The sequence below is a fragment of the Onychostoma macrolepis genome, chromosome 16 (genome assembly GCF_012432095.1).
Source record: "Onychostoma macrolepis isolate SWU-2019 chromosome 16, ASM1243209v1, whole genome shotgun sequence".
Lineage (NCBI taxonomy): Eukaryota > Metazoa > Chordata > Actinopteri > Cypriniformes > Cyprinidae > Onychostoma > Onychostoma macrolepis.
The window spans coordinates 30,180,195-30,199,214 of record NC_081170.1 but is presented as its reverse complement, the minus strand read 5'-3'; the positions used below and the strand labels follow the sequence as shown (position 1 = coordinate 30,199,214).

The 19,020-nt window shown below is 38.4% G+C and overlaps 1 protein-coding gene and 1 long non-coding RNA gene across 3 annotated transcripts; one reads left to right on the top strand and one right to left on the bottom strand.

The window, feature by feature from the left end:
* Positions 1 to 3,959: 3,959 nt before the first annotated feature.
* Positions 3,960 to 11,432, bottom strand: LOC131522617 (uncharacterized). Its single transcript, XR_009266576.1, has 4 exons — positions 11,236 to 11,432; positions 10,356 to 10,488; positions 10,198 to 10,283; positions 3,960 to 7,142 (listed from the first exon to the last, which is right to left on the bottom strand). It is a non-coding gene; the product is annotated as an uncharacterized LOC131522617 (long non-coding RNA).
* Positions 11,433 to 11,624: 192 nt separating this feature from the next.
* Positions 11,625 to 17,650, top strand: foxo6a (forkhead box O6 a). 2 transcript variants are annotated; one of them, XM_058748247.1, is made up of 4 exons: positions 11,625 to 11,857; positions 11,968 to 12,051; positions 12,491 to 12,570; positions 14,726 to 17,650. In XM_058748247.1, the coding sequence occupies exons 3-4, from the start codon at positions 12,508 to 12,510 to the stop codon at positions 16,148 to 16,150; spliced, it is 1,488 nt and encodes a 495-aa protein (XP_058604230.1). In that variant the 5' UTR covers positions 11,625 to 11,857; positions 11,968 to 12,051; positions 12,491 to 12,507; the 3' UTR covers positions 16,151 to 17,650. The 2 variants fall into 2 exon arrangements, with proteins under 2 accessions (XP_058604230.1, XP_058604229.1); XM_058748246.1 differs by having other exon boundaries at positions 11,625 to 12,051.
* Positions 17,651 to 19,020: the final 1,370 nt, after the last annotated feature.

Below are 19,020 nucleotides of genomic sequence, written 5' to 3'. Positions count from 1 at the left end.
AATCTTGTTTCTATTTCACCACTATGTATGTAGCTTGAAAATCTCAAACAAGCATACATACATGCAGCTTTAATTTGTACAAATTGATGATGTTCTACAGAAAAAGTCTTACCGGTTTGGAATGGCATCAGGGTGAATAAATAATTGAGTAAAAGTGTTTTCATTTTTGAGTGAACTATTTTTTTTTTAAATATGATTTTCATACTTGCTTATGAGTCATACATGCTAAACCTAATAAGATTATTGCCTTTCTTCCGAGAGATATTCACTGGCATTCGCCCAAGTCATTCAACTTGGTACTCTTTAGTGATTCACTCTCTTTCTCTCCACCATCCAATCTGTCTAGGGTTCATGTCTTGAGTAAGCGTCTTTGTGGTGCCTGTGTGCTCATTGTTGGCTCGGTTGACAATATGACAGTTGCTGCTTTACCGTGGCAGTCAACTTGCATTATAGGTCAGAGTTTGTGGCCAAGGGACCGTACCCTTTTCTTATTCTCTCTCTCTCTCTCTCTCTCTCTCTCTCTCTCTTTTTGACAGAAAGAAAGAGAGAGAGAGAGAGAGAGAAAGTTGGAAAGGAGCACAGAAAATCCATGATTCCCATGCCACTAGATGCACATTGTCCTATATGACATTCAGAATGTTTCAGTTATGGATAATAAAATAAAATGCAGGGTTCAACAGCTTCCTGTACCACAATATTGCTGCTCAATAACCAAACAAATAGATTTTTTTTTCTTAAAACTTTCTTGAACTGTAAACTTTACTCAGTTACATTATTTTAATTTAGGGGAATAATTAGTCAGATTCTAACACTTCCTGTTCTATCTTCTTTTCTAACTCAAAAGTTCAGGGAATTCTTTTTAAATTAAGACTGAAAGAGTTGTGTTTTGTAACTCATATGATCCTTTTTTTTAGGATACAGAATAGCTGTATCGGTCGCTGATATTCGACTATCCTGGGGCACGTTTCCCAAAAGCATCGTTAGCCAGCTTTGGTCACAAATTCCATCGTTACAAACAGTTTAACGATTCTGAGTTTCCCAAAACCATAGTTAAAATAAACATTTGCAAACAGCATCACAAACTTTTTGGTTGGAACTACAGCTTTTGACCTATAGTTAGAAGCGTAGTTTCTTCCATTTTCATAGATCATGCTGTTGGGCACAATGTGCAAGCTAAAATGCAGTACAATTTATTTTGTTCATTCCATTTGAATATACAGTATATACTGTATATTTCAATCTATATATTATAGCATGTCAACGATCAGCACCATTTTTGAAGAGGGCGTGTATACATAAAAGCATAAGGGAAACCTGGAATATGGCATAAGAGAGAACCTGCGATAAATCAAATATCAAAATGTTAGGGAACAAAAAACAGTTAAATAGTCATCAGGTGCCATGTTTGTTGCAGCAGATCTCGAATCGATTAATTAACTCAGTCATTACTACTTGTACATTATGTCATTAAGGACAGTCCTATATTGTTGAACCAACGTGGTTCAAACAGAGATTCAATCATGTTACTTTGGTTTTGGGAAACAGTTGTGACAAGTTGGTTAGTTTCTTCAACGATGCATTGTACTATGATACTTAATCACGTTACATCATTTTTCAGGAAATGCACTTGTGGTTGTTTGATTCCGGGACAGCTGAGAAAAAAAAAATTCTAATTGCATCTGAAAGTGCGGTTAGTGGTCAGTTTGTGTCTAAATATATGTTTTTGAATAACTTGTGTGGACAAATCCTTAAAGAACCCAAGTTAAAAAAAAATAAATAAATGTAAGCAAAAATAATGTAGAATCTTAACATTCAAAACTTCCAGGCAACTTCCAGGGAGTCAGGATTCACAGCATGTATCAATCTTTTGGGAAGCAAAGTTAGCAGATTAGCTAAAATAACTTTTTTTTAAATTGAAATAATCAGTGGATTCACCTAATTTTGCAAGGTTCATGCCATAACATTAAATTTCACTTTACTTTTCAAGAGACTCTGTCAAAGGTCACAACCGGCACTACATTCTTTTAAACACGCACTACCAAAATCTCCTCCAGACATGTATCAGCCATTCATGCTCGATCTTATTTGAGCTTTTACTGCAGACACTGGACTCAGCAGTCTGAGCCGAAATGCACATTAATATTTCAGCTTCTCGTGTCCAGGATCTCAGAGATGAATGCATCTCTTTTGTTTCTCTTCTCCATCTCTGAAAGCGTCTGCCCTTACTTTCGACTCTGCCTTCTTCACTCTCTCGCTGCTGCACATTTACTATCAGACTCTAACTCAAAGTGACTTAATTGGGTTTTTTTTGTTTCGAGAAATAGCTGGCAGTTGGTGAGGGGGATGAACATTTGTAATTACCCAGCTTTCCTACCACTAACATCAGGAAAGCGGCATGTTGTTTCTTCTCCTCATTTATCATATTCTCTTGATAGTTTTTGTCTACTCTTGCAAAGCAACAGATATCTGAAATTTAAGATGAAATCAGATATCAGAGGCACATGGTAACTATTGTTTTTGTTTTTGCCACTCCTTATCTGAACCTAACTTATAAAGACTTTAAAAGCTATGTACAATAAAAGGCTACAGTTTATATGTTTTGGTTTATATTGATTCCTCCATGCTTAGCATCTGTAAATAATATATCGGGGTGCAGTGGTCATTGATGCAGCCTTTATGCTGACTGATTGTTTAGCAGTTCAGACAACCTAGCTGATTATGAAAATCACATTTCTAGTTTTGCACATGCTTCTAATTGCTGCAAAATTTTTACCAGTTGACACATTTCTATTTTGGTATGATCATGTCAGCAAAATTATCAATATCTTGAGTAGCTATGCGCTGGAAACTTAATGAAAATTTGTAACAGCAAACAGGTACTCAAGTGTGAGCAAGAGATATGAAGTCTGAATGAAGGATGCAAAGGCCCAAATCTAGCTACAACATGATGGAAGATAGAGGAAACTGGAGCTACCAATTATTTTGTTTATATTTGATGAAGATGACAGAATTTGAGAGATGCCAAATATTAAAGGCAGTATCATAGTCAGCTTTCAGGGGCATTATCTTAGCGGACAGAAAAGAAAAGAAAACTATGATTTACAAGATCAAATAATCTGTAAAGGACTCAATATAGCCTAATATCCAACAGCAACACAGCAGTGAATAAAGTTTCAGAGGGCATATTTTTTATAGTTTTTAACACTTTTTTGAAGCAATGAAAAAATGCCACTATAATACTGTAATTCTACAAAAATATACACTATACAGCTAACTGTATCAATGAAACAAAATAGTAGTTTTATACATAGTATTAAAAACAATAGTGTTGTTGATAGTGTAAGGCAGGGGTTCTCAACTCTGGCCCTCGAGGTCCACTTTCCTGCAGAGTTTAGCACCAACCCTAATCAAAGTCAACTGAACAAGCTAAATCAAGGTCTTCAGGATTACTAGAAAGTTACAGGCAGCTGAGTTTGATCGAGATTGGAGCTAAACACTGCAGAAAAGTGGACCTTGAGGGCCAGAGTTGAGAACATCCATATGCAGAAAGGGATCTTTGCATTCTCATTTCAAAAGGCCAACACACACCATTGTTACTTCTAAGGCAGCATCCTAACTGAAATGGAGCGACTGATTTGGACATGGCATGGCAAACAAAAAGCATTACTGTTTAAATGTTCATGTTTTGGTGTTTGCTAATCTAATTCAGAGGTACATGCAAATAATATTGCTGCCTACAATCAGGACTGTGCTTTAAAATACTTTGTGATCATTGTTTAGGTCCGCAGCTCATTAGTTTAGAGCTAGTGTTATGCTCACAAATATATCATTGATTATTTTACTAAAGGCCCTAGCCCATGGTTTATCCTATTGTAATCCCTAACATGCTAATTAACCCAGTTGAAATGAATCCCAAAATCATTCCTTTCTCAGCTATTAGTCAAGTCAAGCAACCTGCATCTTTTGCTTTCTCCGATCATGCATGAGTGAATCCCAGCCCCTCCCCCCTAAACTCACCCATGTCACTTCCACAGGGATGAGAAACTGGTTAGGAGGAAAAAAGGCTGCTATGGCAACAAGAACCCTCCCTTTCTCATGGGTCTCCTTAGCAACTGGTCGCTTAGTAGTATTTCTCCAAGTGTGCCCAGTGTGCCAAGCCTGCATATGTGTGTGGGTTATTACTCTGCATAGCGTGACTGGGGCATGGCATACAGCCTGAATGCGGCCTTTAAAGTGTCTGAGCTTAATTTATTTATGGGATGGCTGACTTTAAAATGAGAGCTGACAATGTCTACATGGACAGGGGGACCTTGTTTATATTAGTTGGTGTTCAAATGTAAAATGTACACATGCAGTTTTGTATTTTTCAATAGAAGCAGTATCAGCATTCTAACAGGATCTAAAATGTAAACACTTTTGATATGTATAAATCTTTATGAATCTTCAGAACTGAAATCACCAAAAGCTAGGTTACTACTGAATGTAAGCAAGCTCAGAACTCAGACACAATCTCTTTATCAAACCTCATCTGAGAATGATCTTTTTAAATGATTCTTAAAGGTTAGCTCAAAAAAACAAATTTCTGTGTAAATTGTTTAATACAGCCATTCTTACCATTCTTACAATTTACCCAAAACGTATAGATGAACTTTGAAAATTCATCAAAGACTACAAAATATCAAAGTAACAATAAATAAATAAATCAAAGAACATAATGAAACCATTATAATGTCAAAGTAGGTAAATGTGTTAACTTTGTTAAATTTCATTAATTCAGTATTATGCTGAATTGCTTATTCTTTAAAGTTTCCTAAAGATATTTATAAAGATTATTTATACATTACAGATTATTTGGTCTCACTTTATATTAAGTGGCCTTAAATTAATCATTTGATACAATGCACTTATTGTGTACATAATGTACATGTTTTTAGATTGTACTTATATTTTAAAAATACTTGCATGTAATTACATCTGTAATTACATTTATAGTTACACAGTTGACCCATCCCTTTCACCTTAACCCACACAACCCTTAAAACCCTTAAACCTTAAACCAAACCTGTCACTTTAACCTTACCCGAATCCCACCTCAATAGCAGCAGAAGTGTTTTGCAATACAATATGGACACAATAAGTACATTGTACTTATTTTTTGATTTAAGTACATAGTAGTTAAGGCCACTATAGTGGGACTGATTATTATTATTATTGATTTATTGATTTTTGTTGTTGTTAATACTGTACATTTCAGTGTCTATCCAAACATAGAAAAATGTAAAAGTGTGCAATATCTAAAGGTTTTTGCATTGCCATAGAGAAGAGTGCACATCACTTTGATAATTCTCCATTTTCCATGCTAAACACACACCTCACATATTTGCTTTTATAGAATTAAATAGTTAATTATGTGTATTAAATTGTGATTAGAGGTGCACTGACCTTTGCAATAAAGGAAATCAGATTATTATTGCTGTGATGAGATTATGCAAAGATGAAAAGTGCTGCCTGCATTTGTCTTATACAGTCAGAAATAAAGGTACAAAACACCTTTGTACCTTATTTACCCCTAAAGGGTACGTACTGGTACCTTAAAAGTACATATTTTTACCTAAAGTGTCTGTATTAGTATCTAAATGATTCATATTAGTAACTTTTGAAAGGGTACCACCCCAGTGACATCTTTTGTTCCTTTTTTTTCTGAAAGTGTACAGTTGCTTATGTCCTTCAGTAAAGTGGATGAGATATCCTGGTAACATGACTGTGACGTATTGTAGTTTGAGGTGATTTTTGTGGACTGTGGACAGGGGGATCCCAGGTCGCACCCATAAGGCTGAGCCAAACTGGCACTGGATACTGGATTTTCCGATCTCCTGTCTGCTTCTCAGATGCTCGGCTAATCTGGTGGCACTATTTATAACTACCTAACCCACGCTGACTAGCACCCACACCCACAGATCCTGCGGGAAACACAGCCTGCTCATGGCAATTAACACAAAGGAAGCCAAGAATCACCCACCACTTCCATAACCCCTCAAGTAGACAATGAAGTGAGCACATTTCTAGGGCTCTTCTACGGCTGTTAATATTATTATGATTCCATGCAATTCAGAATATTTTTTTTTTAAAGGTTTGTATTATGTGGCTGTTTGGTGTGCAATCAGTACTAAATCTTAACCGCATGTTTTTATAAGTGTCTTTAATGGCAGAGGGGACACTGTATATTTTTTATAGCCCTATTATAATACATAAAGTATCTCAGTATTATTTTTCTGTGGTCAGCAATTTGTTAATTTATATATATATATATATATATATATATATATGTATATATATATATATATATTTAAAGAAAATAAGGAATTCTGAGGATCATAAAGAATTAGGGGTTAGAGAGCTCAAGGCAAATGAAAAAGGAAAACATATTTGGGAATTAACATTTGTTTTCTCGTCCATCCACAACTCAAAATATGTTGCCAACCCTAAATATGCAAATATTAGCTGCTTCTAATTCACTCCAACCCAAATTTTTTATGAACCTCAGAATTCGTCATTTTCTTTTAAAAGCACAAGCTTATATAACACACACAAAATATTTATATACCAATTATTTCCATTAAAAGTCTACAATAGTTTTTAACTGACAAAACGTTGTTTGGGCAAATCCTTTTGTGTAAATTTTTCCCCAACCACAAACTATTGTAACTCAAACTGTTTTTAATATGTTTTAAACTGTTTTTTTAATATATATGTTTTTTTATGTTTTTTTAATAAAGACTGAAAAAGTTAGCTTTTGTACTTCTGACAACTGTAATTAGGCTTCAATATTCATCATTCATTTTTATTTTATTTTATTTTATTTTTTAAATTTTATATTTTTTTTTTTGTATTTTTTTTTTTTTTTTTTTGAGAACGAGGTGGAATGAGGTTGATTTTTAACACCAACCAGGTGGCCTACAAATATACTTTACATTACTGTAGCTCTCTATGGCTTAGAAGGCTAGTGAGCAGGTCAAAGAAGATTGCTAGCATCAAGGGATCAGCATAATGAACATGCAGGCTGGGTGTGGCTGGAACAGACAGATGGGTGGCAAATGGTGTCAGGATGGTAGAGTCTCATGGTGGTGCTCGGGACACATTCCCTAGAGCAAAGAGAGGAGGAGCAGAGAGATTCATCAGCAATTATGCACAAACAAGACTGGGGAAAAGAACTCCAGCTATACTATAGCAATCTACTTAACACAGCGAGAAAGGGGGGGAAATCCAAAGATGTTAGCTTTCTCAATGGCAAACTGCTCTGAGATGGTGGTGCATTAACAGCACCCGCCTCTTAGTACACATCTAATATGTTTATGTGTAGATAAAGTTTTAGTTCTTGACCTAAAAATTGGTATGTGTCTGATGTCAATATTGGCCAGCAGGCCATATGTCACAGAACGGCCAGGCTCCACCGCCATCCAATCACAACGATGACTATCACCTGAGTTATGAGCACCTGCACCTGTCACGCATTCAATCACCTCCTTATCAGCCAGTACAAAAGCACACACCTCAGTCAGCACATTTGTCCGGTCTCGTACTCACAAAGTGGATTCTCTGTCTTAGAACAGCATTCTATGATACTTATCTGTGTGACTTACCTCCTGTGTTCTTCAGCATATTGAGGTCTGTGCTTGTATTGTGGCACCAGTGGGCATATGATCTTGTCAACGCCCCCTCCATCTTCCAAGACTTTATGCACGAAGTGCTCTGGGAGTTTCTCCATAGCTCAGTTATCGTCTACATAGATGACATCTTGATCTACTCCCGGAGCCTGGTCGAACATCGCCACCATGTTGCCGAGGTCCTTCAAAAGCTCATAGAATACCAGTTGTACCTCAAGGCAGAGAAATGTACCCCTGGAATTGGAACATTGACAGCAGTGGTATTCAGATGGACGAGAGGAAGGTAGAGGCTATCACCACCTGGCCAGAACCCACAACCATAAAGGAGCTCCAACGATTCCTTGGATTTGCCAACTTTTATTGTCGCTTCATTCAGAACTACAGTAGCATTGTCAGTCCGTTAACAGACCTACTACGAGTAAAGCCCAAGTCTCTGTCCTGGTCACCAGCAGCCTCTGAAGCTTTCACCACACTGAAGGGAGCCTTCACCAGCACCCCACTCCTTGTTCACCCAGATCCTGATCTACACTTTGTCGTGGAAGTCGACGCTTCAACCACTGGAGTTGGGGTGGTGTTATCACAGCAGCAGGGGAATCCTGCTCGATTACATCCATGTGCCTTTTCTCGGAAGCTCAGCCCGGCAGAGGTAAACTATGACATTGGCAACCGGGAGCTGTTAGCCATCAAACTAGCACTGGAGGAGTGGAGGCATTGGCTGGAGGGAGCAGCTCATCCATTCACCGTATTAACCGATCACAAGAACTTGCAATATCTTTGTGATGCCAAACGTCTGAACCCCAGACAAGCGAGATGGGCACTCTTCTTCACCAGATTTAACTTTATGATTTCCTATCATCCAGGTCCGAAGAATGTCGAGGCCAAAGCTTTGTCTCGAATCTACTGCCCTTCATCCAATGGAATTCTCCTCCAATGCAGCCCCTAACAATCCGCTGGGCTGTCCAGATGGATGTCAGTATGTGCCACGATCACAACGCACTCCACTCATCCTTTCCACTCACACCTCCTTGGGCACTGGCCACCCAGGGGCCAACAACACCCTTCCGCTACTACAAGAATGCTTCTGGTGGCCCAATATGGCATGGGATGTGAGAAGGTTCGTACAGGGATGTCCAGACTACGCCATATCAAAGAGCCCTCGCCATCTCCCATCAGGCAAGCTCCTTCCGTTACCCGTGCCCAATCGCCCATGGTCACACCTAGGAGTAGACTTCATTACAGATCTGCCGCCCTCTGGAGGTAACGCGTGCATTCTAGTGCTTATTGATCATTTCTCTAAGTTTTGTCGACTTTTTCTGCCTCTCAAAGGTCTGCCCACGGCAATGGAGACAGCTGAAATGCCCTTCAATAGTGTCTTCAGAACTTATAGCATCCCCGAAGACATTGTGTCAGACCATGGCCCACAGTTCATCTCTCGGGTCTGGCACGCATTCTTCAACCTCCTAGGTGTGACCGTAAGCCTGTCCTCAGGATAACACCCGCAGTCCAATGGGCAAATGCAAAGGAAGGTGCAGGAAGTGGGGCGCTTCCTATGGACCTTCTGGCATGGCCACCAGGATTCTTGGAACCAGTTCCTGGGCTGGGCCGAGTACGCACAGAACTCCCTGCGGTATCCATCTACTGGTCTCACTCCCTTCCAGTGTGTGCTCTGTTACCAGCCCCCTCTGTTCCCTTGGTCTGGGGAACCCTCTGATGTCCCGGCCATCGATCACTGGTTCCGAGAGGGTTAGGGATGCGGCTCACCATCTTCAGCGGGCAGTGCGCAGGCAGAAGATGGCAGCTGACCTTCGAGCAGAAACACCTACCTTCCACCATCTACCCGGGACATGAGACTGCGCCTGCCCAGCAAGAAGCTCCGTCCCAGATTTGTTGGCCCCTTCAACATCCTGGAACCGGTTAACCCGGTCACATACATGCTTCAACTTCTTCCTCAATACAAGATTCACCCCATATTTCACGTATCCCTGTTGAAACCTCACCATGACCCTGTTCCTGTTTCCACAGAGCCTGGCCAGACAGAGGAACCCCCTCTTCCTTTGATACTTGACGAGGGTATCATCTACAAGGTGAAGGAGATCCTGGAGTCCTGACATCGTGGTGGTCAACTGGAATACCTCGTGGACTAGGAAGGCTATGAACAAGAGGAACGTTCATGGGTACCCAGAAACGACGTCTTAGACCCGTCCTTAATGGAGGAATTCCACGCTGCTCATCCTGATCATCCTGCACCTCGTGGCAGAGGTAGACCACCACGACGTCAAGGTATTCAGCCCTCAGGAGCGGGCTGTGAAGGAGGGGGTACTGTCACAGAACGACCAGGCTCCACCGCCATCCAACCACAACGATCACTATCACCTGAGTTCTGAGCACCTGCACCTGTCACGCATTCAATCACCTCATTATCAGCCAGTATAAAAGCACACACCTCAGTCAGCACATTTGTCCGGTCTCGTACTCACGAAGTGGACTCTCTGTCTTGGAAAAGTATCATAGAATGATGTTCTGTGTGACTTACCTCGTGTGTTCTTCCGTAGTTCTCCCCAGTCTCAAGCACACTGAGGTGTGCTCCTCCTTCTACGTGTCTCCTGTTCTGCTGGATCCCTGTAAGACAAGATTCTCAGTTATTCTCTTCTCTGATTCTCAAGGAAGATCTCTAAAGACTGTTATACTCACCCGTTCATCCTCCTGCCTGTTTCTCCATTGACTCTTGTGCAATAAACAATTATCTTACTCTTACTTCTCATCTGTGCCCAGCCACTTCTGTTACACCATAAGGGGTGGAACATGTCCTTTACAGTGTGAGAACCTGTAAAAATACAGCCAAATATACCATGTTAATATTTGTATAATTGTTTTACCCATATTTTGAATTGCACATTGGTTGTAATAATAATGGTTCTGGTAATTTTCTGCCTGGATATAACGGTTTCAACTTTTTTTTTTTTTTTTTTTTTTTCCTAACAGTGTGCATACCATGCTTTAATTTGTGTGTGTCTTCATTTCATCTTAATTATCGAGTTTGGTGCAATTTTTTTTCCATAGTACTGTAATTCAACTTTCGTTGAACATATTCGGTTAATTAAATAAACTTAAGAGCCCCCTACAGTTACATGAGTGGAATTCACTGACATAAAAATATCTTAAAGTGAGATTTATACATCTTCTGAAAGTTGAATAAGCTTTCCATTGATGTATAGGTTGTTAGAATCGGACAATATTTGGCTGAGATACAACTATTTGAAAATCTGGAATTTGAGGGTGCAAAAAAATCTAAATATTGAGAAAATCGCCTTTAAAGTTGTCCAAATGAATTCTTAGCAATGTATATTACTAATCAAAAATGACGATTTCATATTTACAAAATTTCATGGAATATCATCTTTACTTAATATACTAATGATTTTTGGCATTAAAGAGAAATCTATCATTTTGACCCATACAGTGTATTTTTGGCTATTGCTACAAATATAGCAACTTAAGACTGGTTTTGTGGTCCAGGGTCACATTTAGTAAGAAGTTATTAATCACTTTGAAAAGAGAGAGAGAGACTTACAGTACTTAAAGGGAAAAATCCCCTATAGAGTAGGGTCAGATCCTACAGAGGTTTGCTCAAGGCTGCTCTAACACACCTGCCCGAAAGTTTCTAGTAATCCTGAATTCCAAATGTGTGTTTGTGGGTTTTTTTATTTTATTTTATTTTTTCCAGGCAGCAAATCTTCATTAAAGGGGGTATTGCAGAAAGCAACGTATTGTGACATTAACCTTGGACTCTGAGTTCATTTAAGCAAACATTGCTTACTCACAGCTATTGGTTCCAGAAACACAGTTTGGAGATAGTTCAGTGTATGCATGTCCACAGTGATCAAAGAAAGACATTCTCAGAGCCCCGAATCCAGGAATCACAGTGAAATGAAGCGTACCTTTAGTGATGCAGAACTGTTTTAAGGACTGTGGATGAGGATTATAAACCAGTCTATCATTGCAAAGATAATATGGCTTTGTATGTTTTGTGTTTTAAGTTTAGCCATTTTGTTTGGACATCTGTGATAAGGTGATATTTATTACACGTTGAATTTTCTATTGCAGAAATTATAATTGTAGTGAAAATGATCCAGTGCAAAGAACAAAAAGAAACAATTTTGTTTTGAATGCAGCATTTTGAATGCACATCCATGGTGTGTGAGAGGCAAAATAAAACAAACATTACTGCCATATTAATGCTTTTCATAAATAATTTCAATATTGTGCATGATCTGTGATGCAATACGCTCTGGATCCTCGTCAGAATGGCATACGTGTTCTGGATACCTCTGAAGCTAAGAAACGTTCATCTGAAGTAAATAATTCTTGGAACATTCTGGAGGACAGAGTAAGTTTATGTGGTTAACTTACCCTAAAAGTTACCCTGGTTTTTGGAGCTAAAAGTTTAGGTTACAATATGAGGATATGTTGCTCTTGTAAAGCATTGGGAAAGGACACCGAATGAGACATTCAAGACTACCTGCATACTGGGGGAAAAAAACTAAGTTGTGTAACCATTTTTGATGATTTTAAACTCTTAATCAGAAAATACTCTTCTGAGAAGCTGTACCAATGTACATTTCAGTCATAAATTAATTATGAGCTCTGAAATGTAACATTTTCATTTGCAAAAGAGGAAGTATTTTGTTCATTTGTGCTGTTAGCGCGTATCATGAGGAGTCTATGGTTAATTAAAAAAGTCCCTGGAAGTGTTCTAGTTGAGCTGCAGAAAGTGGAAATGTTGACTTTATAGCCTTTGACACAGCCTCTCTTCTCTTGTTTAACAGGAGCAGACACAGTGTCAATGCCAGTTAGCTTTCCCAGCAGTTCTTCTCTACTGGACAGGAAAATGGTGGAGCAGGAGAAAGTATACAAGACATAAAATGCCTTAGAGAGACACTGCATGATATCTTACCTCTGGGCTGCACGCATGTTGTCTAAATGAACATTCAATACATCCCATTATTGAATGATCTGTTAACCACCATTAATTATCCAACACATAATCAAAGTCATTTTCAGAGTAGTACACCTCTAATAAGTGCAATCTTTGCCTTGGCAGTGAGTTATTTTAGAAAATAAGGATTAGCCTTGAATTATGTGTAATACCCAGAAGAATTATTTGGGATATCATTGAGAGATATTGATGGCAGTTTTTAGAGGTGTTTTTAGAGATGTTGCTCATGCTCACGAACATCTGAAAATTGCCCTGTTTTACTGCAGCTCAATAATAAGGATCCCTGTTTGTCTGTCCAAAACCACCACAGATGACTTCTTTATTTTTTTCTTCATGTTTCCATGGCTACTCTCCTTGTATTGTTACCTTAGGAAACCTTTTGTATCAGATGCACCTCTAGAGACCTAATTCTTTACTTTAAATAACCAGAAGATTATGCTCTAAATGTAAAGAATGAAACGTTTTATTTTTTTCATTTTGGCTGTAAATTCTGATTAAAGTTGTATATTTGCATTGTTTTAATTTCAAACATTTGATTTTAAAATTATTAAATCATATATATTTATTCTTTTGCCATTTATATCACAATTGTCAAACCACCTGCAGATCATGAGCGTTCAGAAACCCCTGGAAAGCTCAGACTTAATGACTTTCCAAAGGGATTTCCAGTGTTGCCAACTTTTTTTTCTTTCCTTTAAAACAAATGTCAGTTTGTTCTTTCTCCGTTAGACAAGCATGGCTTTTAACAATGTTGATTTTTATGCTAGTAGATTAATTAACCTAAATAGTGTAAACACTGTGGCACTTTGAAAACATTGCTTTCTGTGTTTGAGTGACTCGTCAGATAATATTGGCTCTCTTCTTCTTCTCTCCCAGTTCGCCTTGGTGCTGCTGGTGCCCCAACATTACACACTTTACCTTAGAATGTGTCAGTATATTCAGTATGACTTATTAAGAGTATTTAAGAATATAAGCTTTCCACTTAGCATTTCTAATGCTGGACTGACAGTGAGTCTGAGAAGTGTATTAGACCTTATATGTGATTTGACCCTGGGGGTAAAAAGAAAGCAATGAATGAATATTTGAATGAATATTTGAGATTAGGAGATGTGTGCGTGGAAGAGACATTTTTCCTTTCTCAGACTGGAAAGAGCCCAAAGCCAGAAGCTTTGAGCCAGAGATTAGTCAACATCCTCCCAATTATGGCACATTTGTATGGCCTACTTGTTATTTTTGTCTTCTTTTTATGTATTTATCAAAGATATACTTAATTATACTGATAAATATACCGAGATGTCTAAGTATATTTGGCCTATACTGATAATTAATCTTTTGTTTAAGATATTCAGTGGCTTATTAATATTTTTATTTCACATATATTCACTTCTATGAGAAAGTACTCAAGTGTATATTATACATACTATCTTATAAACTTATATGTTCAAGTTTATTGTAAGAAATCAGTTTTAGAATAGCTTAGAATAAACAGTACATGAGTGAAACTGAACCTGTTAATTCCATTTATAAATAAAATGAATACCAAAATAGATTCTTACTAGTTCTTAAACATCTAAAAGAATACCTAAAACATAATTTGATTCCTAAAATATTGTCAGGGAAAATGTAACATACTACTGCTTAAAGGATACAAGTGTTCAGCTACTGAAAAGCTAAAAGAGTTTAAAAAAAAACAAAAAAAAAAAACACTCACACACACACACACACAACAACAACAACAACACTATGACTACACTGGCAATTAATCTTTCCAGTACTGGTCCAAAAGTGTTTGGATTTCCAAAGGTAATAGGCTAATGCATAGGAAAGCTGAAATTGCCAATAGTTCATTGAATATACTTTAATAAATTAAATCTTTAAATCTTTATCTTGTTCATAGGATACACTCTATATTATATAAACAAGTACATTAAAAATCATTTTTCATAAACTGCTAACAAGATTTTAACATTGTACTGCACTTCATATTACAGTTTGTGAGTATATTTTAACAGGTTTCTGTTGTAACTATACTCTTCTAAAACTCGCATCTTTTTTCTCTCTCTAGAACTCCATCCGCCACAATTTGTCCCTGCACACGCGTTTCATCCGTGTGCAGAATGAGGGAACTGGAAAGAGTTCGTGGTGGATGTTGAATCCTGATGGAGGGAAGCCGGGGAAAGCTCCCCGCCGTAGAGCTGTCTCAATGGACAATGGCACAAAGCACGTGAAGAGCAAAGGGCGAGTGAACCGTAAGAAAATGGCTGTGAAAGCAGAGCAGAGTACAGAGTCATTGTTGGGGTTCTGTAGCTCTCCAGAGCATTGCAGTCCCACTAGGAAGTCTGGAAAAGGTGGTGTGGTGGTTAGGGAGGAGTTTGAGACCTGGACAGATCTCCATTCACTTGGCAGCTCTTCAGCTTCAACTCTTAGTGGTCGTCTATCACCTATACTAGCCGAGGGGGAATTGGGGGAACCTGAAGTGGAGAGGATTTCCTGTTCGGCATCTCCACACCTGTACCCCAGTCCCTCCAGTGCCCACTCACCTGCTTCCCACTGTCCTGCAGATCTCAGAGCAACAATTAACTACCAGCAGCACCAATCCCCATGTCATAAACAGCCTTCTTACCAATACTCCAGTGACATGAAGGGGCAGGACTCCAGCTGCGAGACAGTTTATGCCCAGCCAGATGTCGGCATGCTTCAGCACCACTCCTCCATGCAGACTATTGAGGAGAACTCCAGTAATATGCAGGCCTACAAGGGCACAAGCACTCTCCAGAGTTTGCTGACCATAGGAGGACCCCAGTTCCGTGTCAAGGACATGATACTTGGAAAAGACAATGTGGTCCACTCAATGATGCTTGCTCAAGGATCCAGAGATCTGCATCACAGTGAGAATAATGACCCTACCACTAACCCTTCCTCCAAACCAATTCACGGCCACAACATTATTCTGAACTTGAGCCAGGACCATCAGCCTGCATTGGTCCACTCTCAGTCCAGTGATGGACACATGCAATCGTACATACATAAAGCCCCTTATCTATATAGTCCCCCAGTCAATGCACATCTTCCAGCATCCACCATGCTACCCCCAAACCCTGCAGGCATGCAGGGAATCTCACAGGACACCTGCCACCTTGCTACAGCTCCATACCCACAACACCATCCTTACATTTACACAGATCCACATCAGCAGAGTATGGCATATGGACTGTACCGCCAACCTCAGGGGACGGGGACAGGTTACCACAACTTCCACCACCCTCACCAGCTCTACACACATGAGCGGTTGCCAGCAGACCTGGATATGGATGTATTCTACAGCAGCCTGGACTGTGACATGGAGTCTATACTCTTACATGACATTATGGACTCGGGAGAAGAGATCGACTTCAATTTTGATTCCTCACTGACACAAGGAATGGGCATGGGTTTTGGGTTTACGAGCACACAGCAGAGCCACAGCAAACAGAGCTGGGTGCCTGGATAAATGCCACAGAATCATCAAAGAATTTTTTTTTATCGAGACATAACTACCTACATGCCAGCCAGCAGTGGGGTCCCAACACTCCACCACAATTCAGGGTGAATACACTGTGCTGACACTGAAATCAAATGAAGATAGAAATCTCTCTTTTGAAAACCAACTTTGAATTTATGTTGTCTGTTTCTTACTGCTTGTATGTCCATGTTCTGTGTTGTGTGTCCATGTATTGAAAACTGCTCTGTTCCCTTTTGTTCCATTTGCTGTGAGTGAAACTCCTTTAGTTTTGCTGACTGAACCATGATGACAATCTAAGCTATGTTATCCAACATTGTTTTGTTCTTCAGTCAAAGTTATCTTGTGCAATTTAACTAACAATTCCATCTTTATAATTTTGCCCTCAGAAAGGAGAAATGCTTGGAACTCAAGTGTGGCAAAAACCTGGGACCCTTACCAATTTTAGTGAACAATTTCTCATAGGTGCTACATACTGCCATGTGTATGTGGAGTTTCAGTGATTACTCATTCTCTGTCCCAAACATGTCTCTTGTCCTCTTGTATAAAGCAGGTGGACATTCAGTGGGATCTGCCATTGTTTTCAAAAAGTCCATTTTAATGTATATCTAACCCCATCTCCCCATGTCTAAACACCATTCTTCATTCAGGTGTTGTGGCAGCAGGATATTTTTAACACATTATTATTATTATTTTATATACTTATTTAGGTAACACTTTACAATAAGGTGTCATTTGTTAACATTAGTTCATGTATTAACTAACATTAACAAACAAAGGACAATGCATTTATTACACTATTTATTAATATTTGTTAATGTTAGTTAATGAAAATACAGTTGTTCATTGTTTATTCATGTTAGTTCACAGTGCATTAACTAATGTTAACAAACACAACTTGTGATTTTAATAATGCATTAGTAAATACTGAAATGAACATTAACTAAGATTAATAAATGCTGTAGAAGTATTGTTCATTCTTAGTTCATGTTTACTAATGTTGTTAACTAATGTTAACTAATGAACCTTATTGTAAAGTGCTACCCTTATTTATTTAGTTGTGATCCGTTGACCAGTTTACCTCCTTGTGATTTTAAACCCACAAACATAGACCATATCCTGTTGATGCTTTATAACTGTAGTGCTGCTCTAAATAGCTCACTGCATTACAAAATTATAAAAGTAAACTCTACTATGAGGTTCCTAATCTACTGGTATGCTGATACAGAAATATGATAAATAAATGACAGTAGTCTATGAAACTGATGCGTCAGAGAGATTCTTTCTGGTTCTTTGTGTCTGTGTCCTGATAACTTCATGTTGCTTTCTGTGTTTGAAATAGAATCATTGTTTTGTCACTATATTCTGACTCTTATTTTGTACAAACAATATATTGAAAATATTGTATTATAGTTTTTAAGAAATTACAAGATGTATATCGATATCAGTGCTTATTTCTTTTTTAAGAGAATGTTTTCATCATTTGTTGAATTTGTCCATTTGTTAAATAAATGAGAAGATAATGCTGTCATATGGCTGAATGGGTTTGTTCTTTTCTTCACTTTGCAATAAAACATCAGGCCTTTGAGATGTTCAGATATGTTTATGTGAATGTCAGTATGTGTGATCATAGACTAGAGTGTGTGAAAATGACATGTCCCACTCAGATAATTAAAGATCATGAATAAAATATGAAAATCAATACAGTAAATGCACATTGGCTGCATGTGTAGAGAATTGTAGACATACGATTAGGAAGTTATGTAGTGTTAACAGGTTATTTTACACATTTAAATGTATATGATCAATATATAATGGATAAAATAGAATGTAATGTGAAAGGGAGTAGATGAGGCAGTTTGTGTATGTGTGTGTGTGTGTGAGAGAGAGAGAGAGAGAGAGAGAGAGAGAGAGAGAGATGCTGCTGCTGATGGGGGTGGGGTGGTGAGCATCTAATAAGGCTTGTTATCTCCTCTGAAGCTGGAGTTTGGTCACAGCTGTCATACTCCCGTCTGAGGAAGTCACAGAGGGAGTGTGTCTCTCAGTACAGCCATATTGTTTTCTCACTAGGGAACTTCAGTCCCTCCTTTTTGCAAGAGACTTGTGCTTTTAATTGACTCAGTGTTGTCAGTCCTTCACTATAAAGGAGAGGAAGACTCAGATTTGTAGAAAAATGGGACATGCTGAGATACAGATATGAAAGAAGCTACTGCTTAGTTATCATATTAGCTTACTTACTGAGGCAAATATTGGAATATAGTGTACAAGTCATATGGACTATGCTTATGATGATTTAGGGTGATTTTTGATGATTTAGCTAAACAGCATTGTTTCGCAGTCTTTGTAAATAAAATGTTTTTAAATGACAAAAGAATTAAACAAGCTACGTATGTTGAGGAGAAAAGGAACATAGAACAAAGAAAGTATGTGTGTTTTAGTATGTTAGTGAAGAATCATGTCCTTTAATCCAGACAGCAGTCTAATCTTACTCACTGTTATTATCCAGAATCAACTGCCGTACAGAATGAAGTTTTGTTTTTTTGTTTTTTTAAATCTTAAAATGCAGAAAGTTTTGTGTGAGGGGTAGGGCTAGGGTAATGGGATAGAAAATACAATTTGTACAATATAAAAACCATTACGCCTGTTGAATGTTCACACTGGAAACCATTGTGTGTCAGGGCTCTGCCCTGGCAGCCTTGTCTGTGTTGTCTTTGTTTAATGTTTCTTTGGTTGTCTTGTGTCTTAACACATTGCTTTGTCTTTGTTTGTGTCTACCATGTGTTCCTGTGATCCCACCTCCTTGTTTCCCTTGGTCACGCCCTCTTGTTTAGCCCTGGTCTTGTCCTCGTTTCCTTTATTGT

Coding starts and splice junctions, on each gene's coding strand:
- foxo6a (XM_058748247.1), top strand. CDS start 12,508: ATGCCAGTTAGCTTTCCCAGCAGTTCTTCTCTACTGGACAGGAAAATG. Junction 12,571..14,725: donor AAATGGTGGAGCAGGAGAAA/GTATACAAGACA, acceptor TTCTCTCTCTAG/AACTCCATCCGCCACAATTT.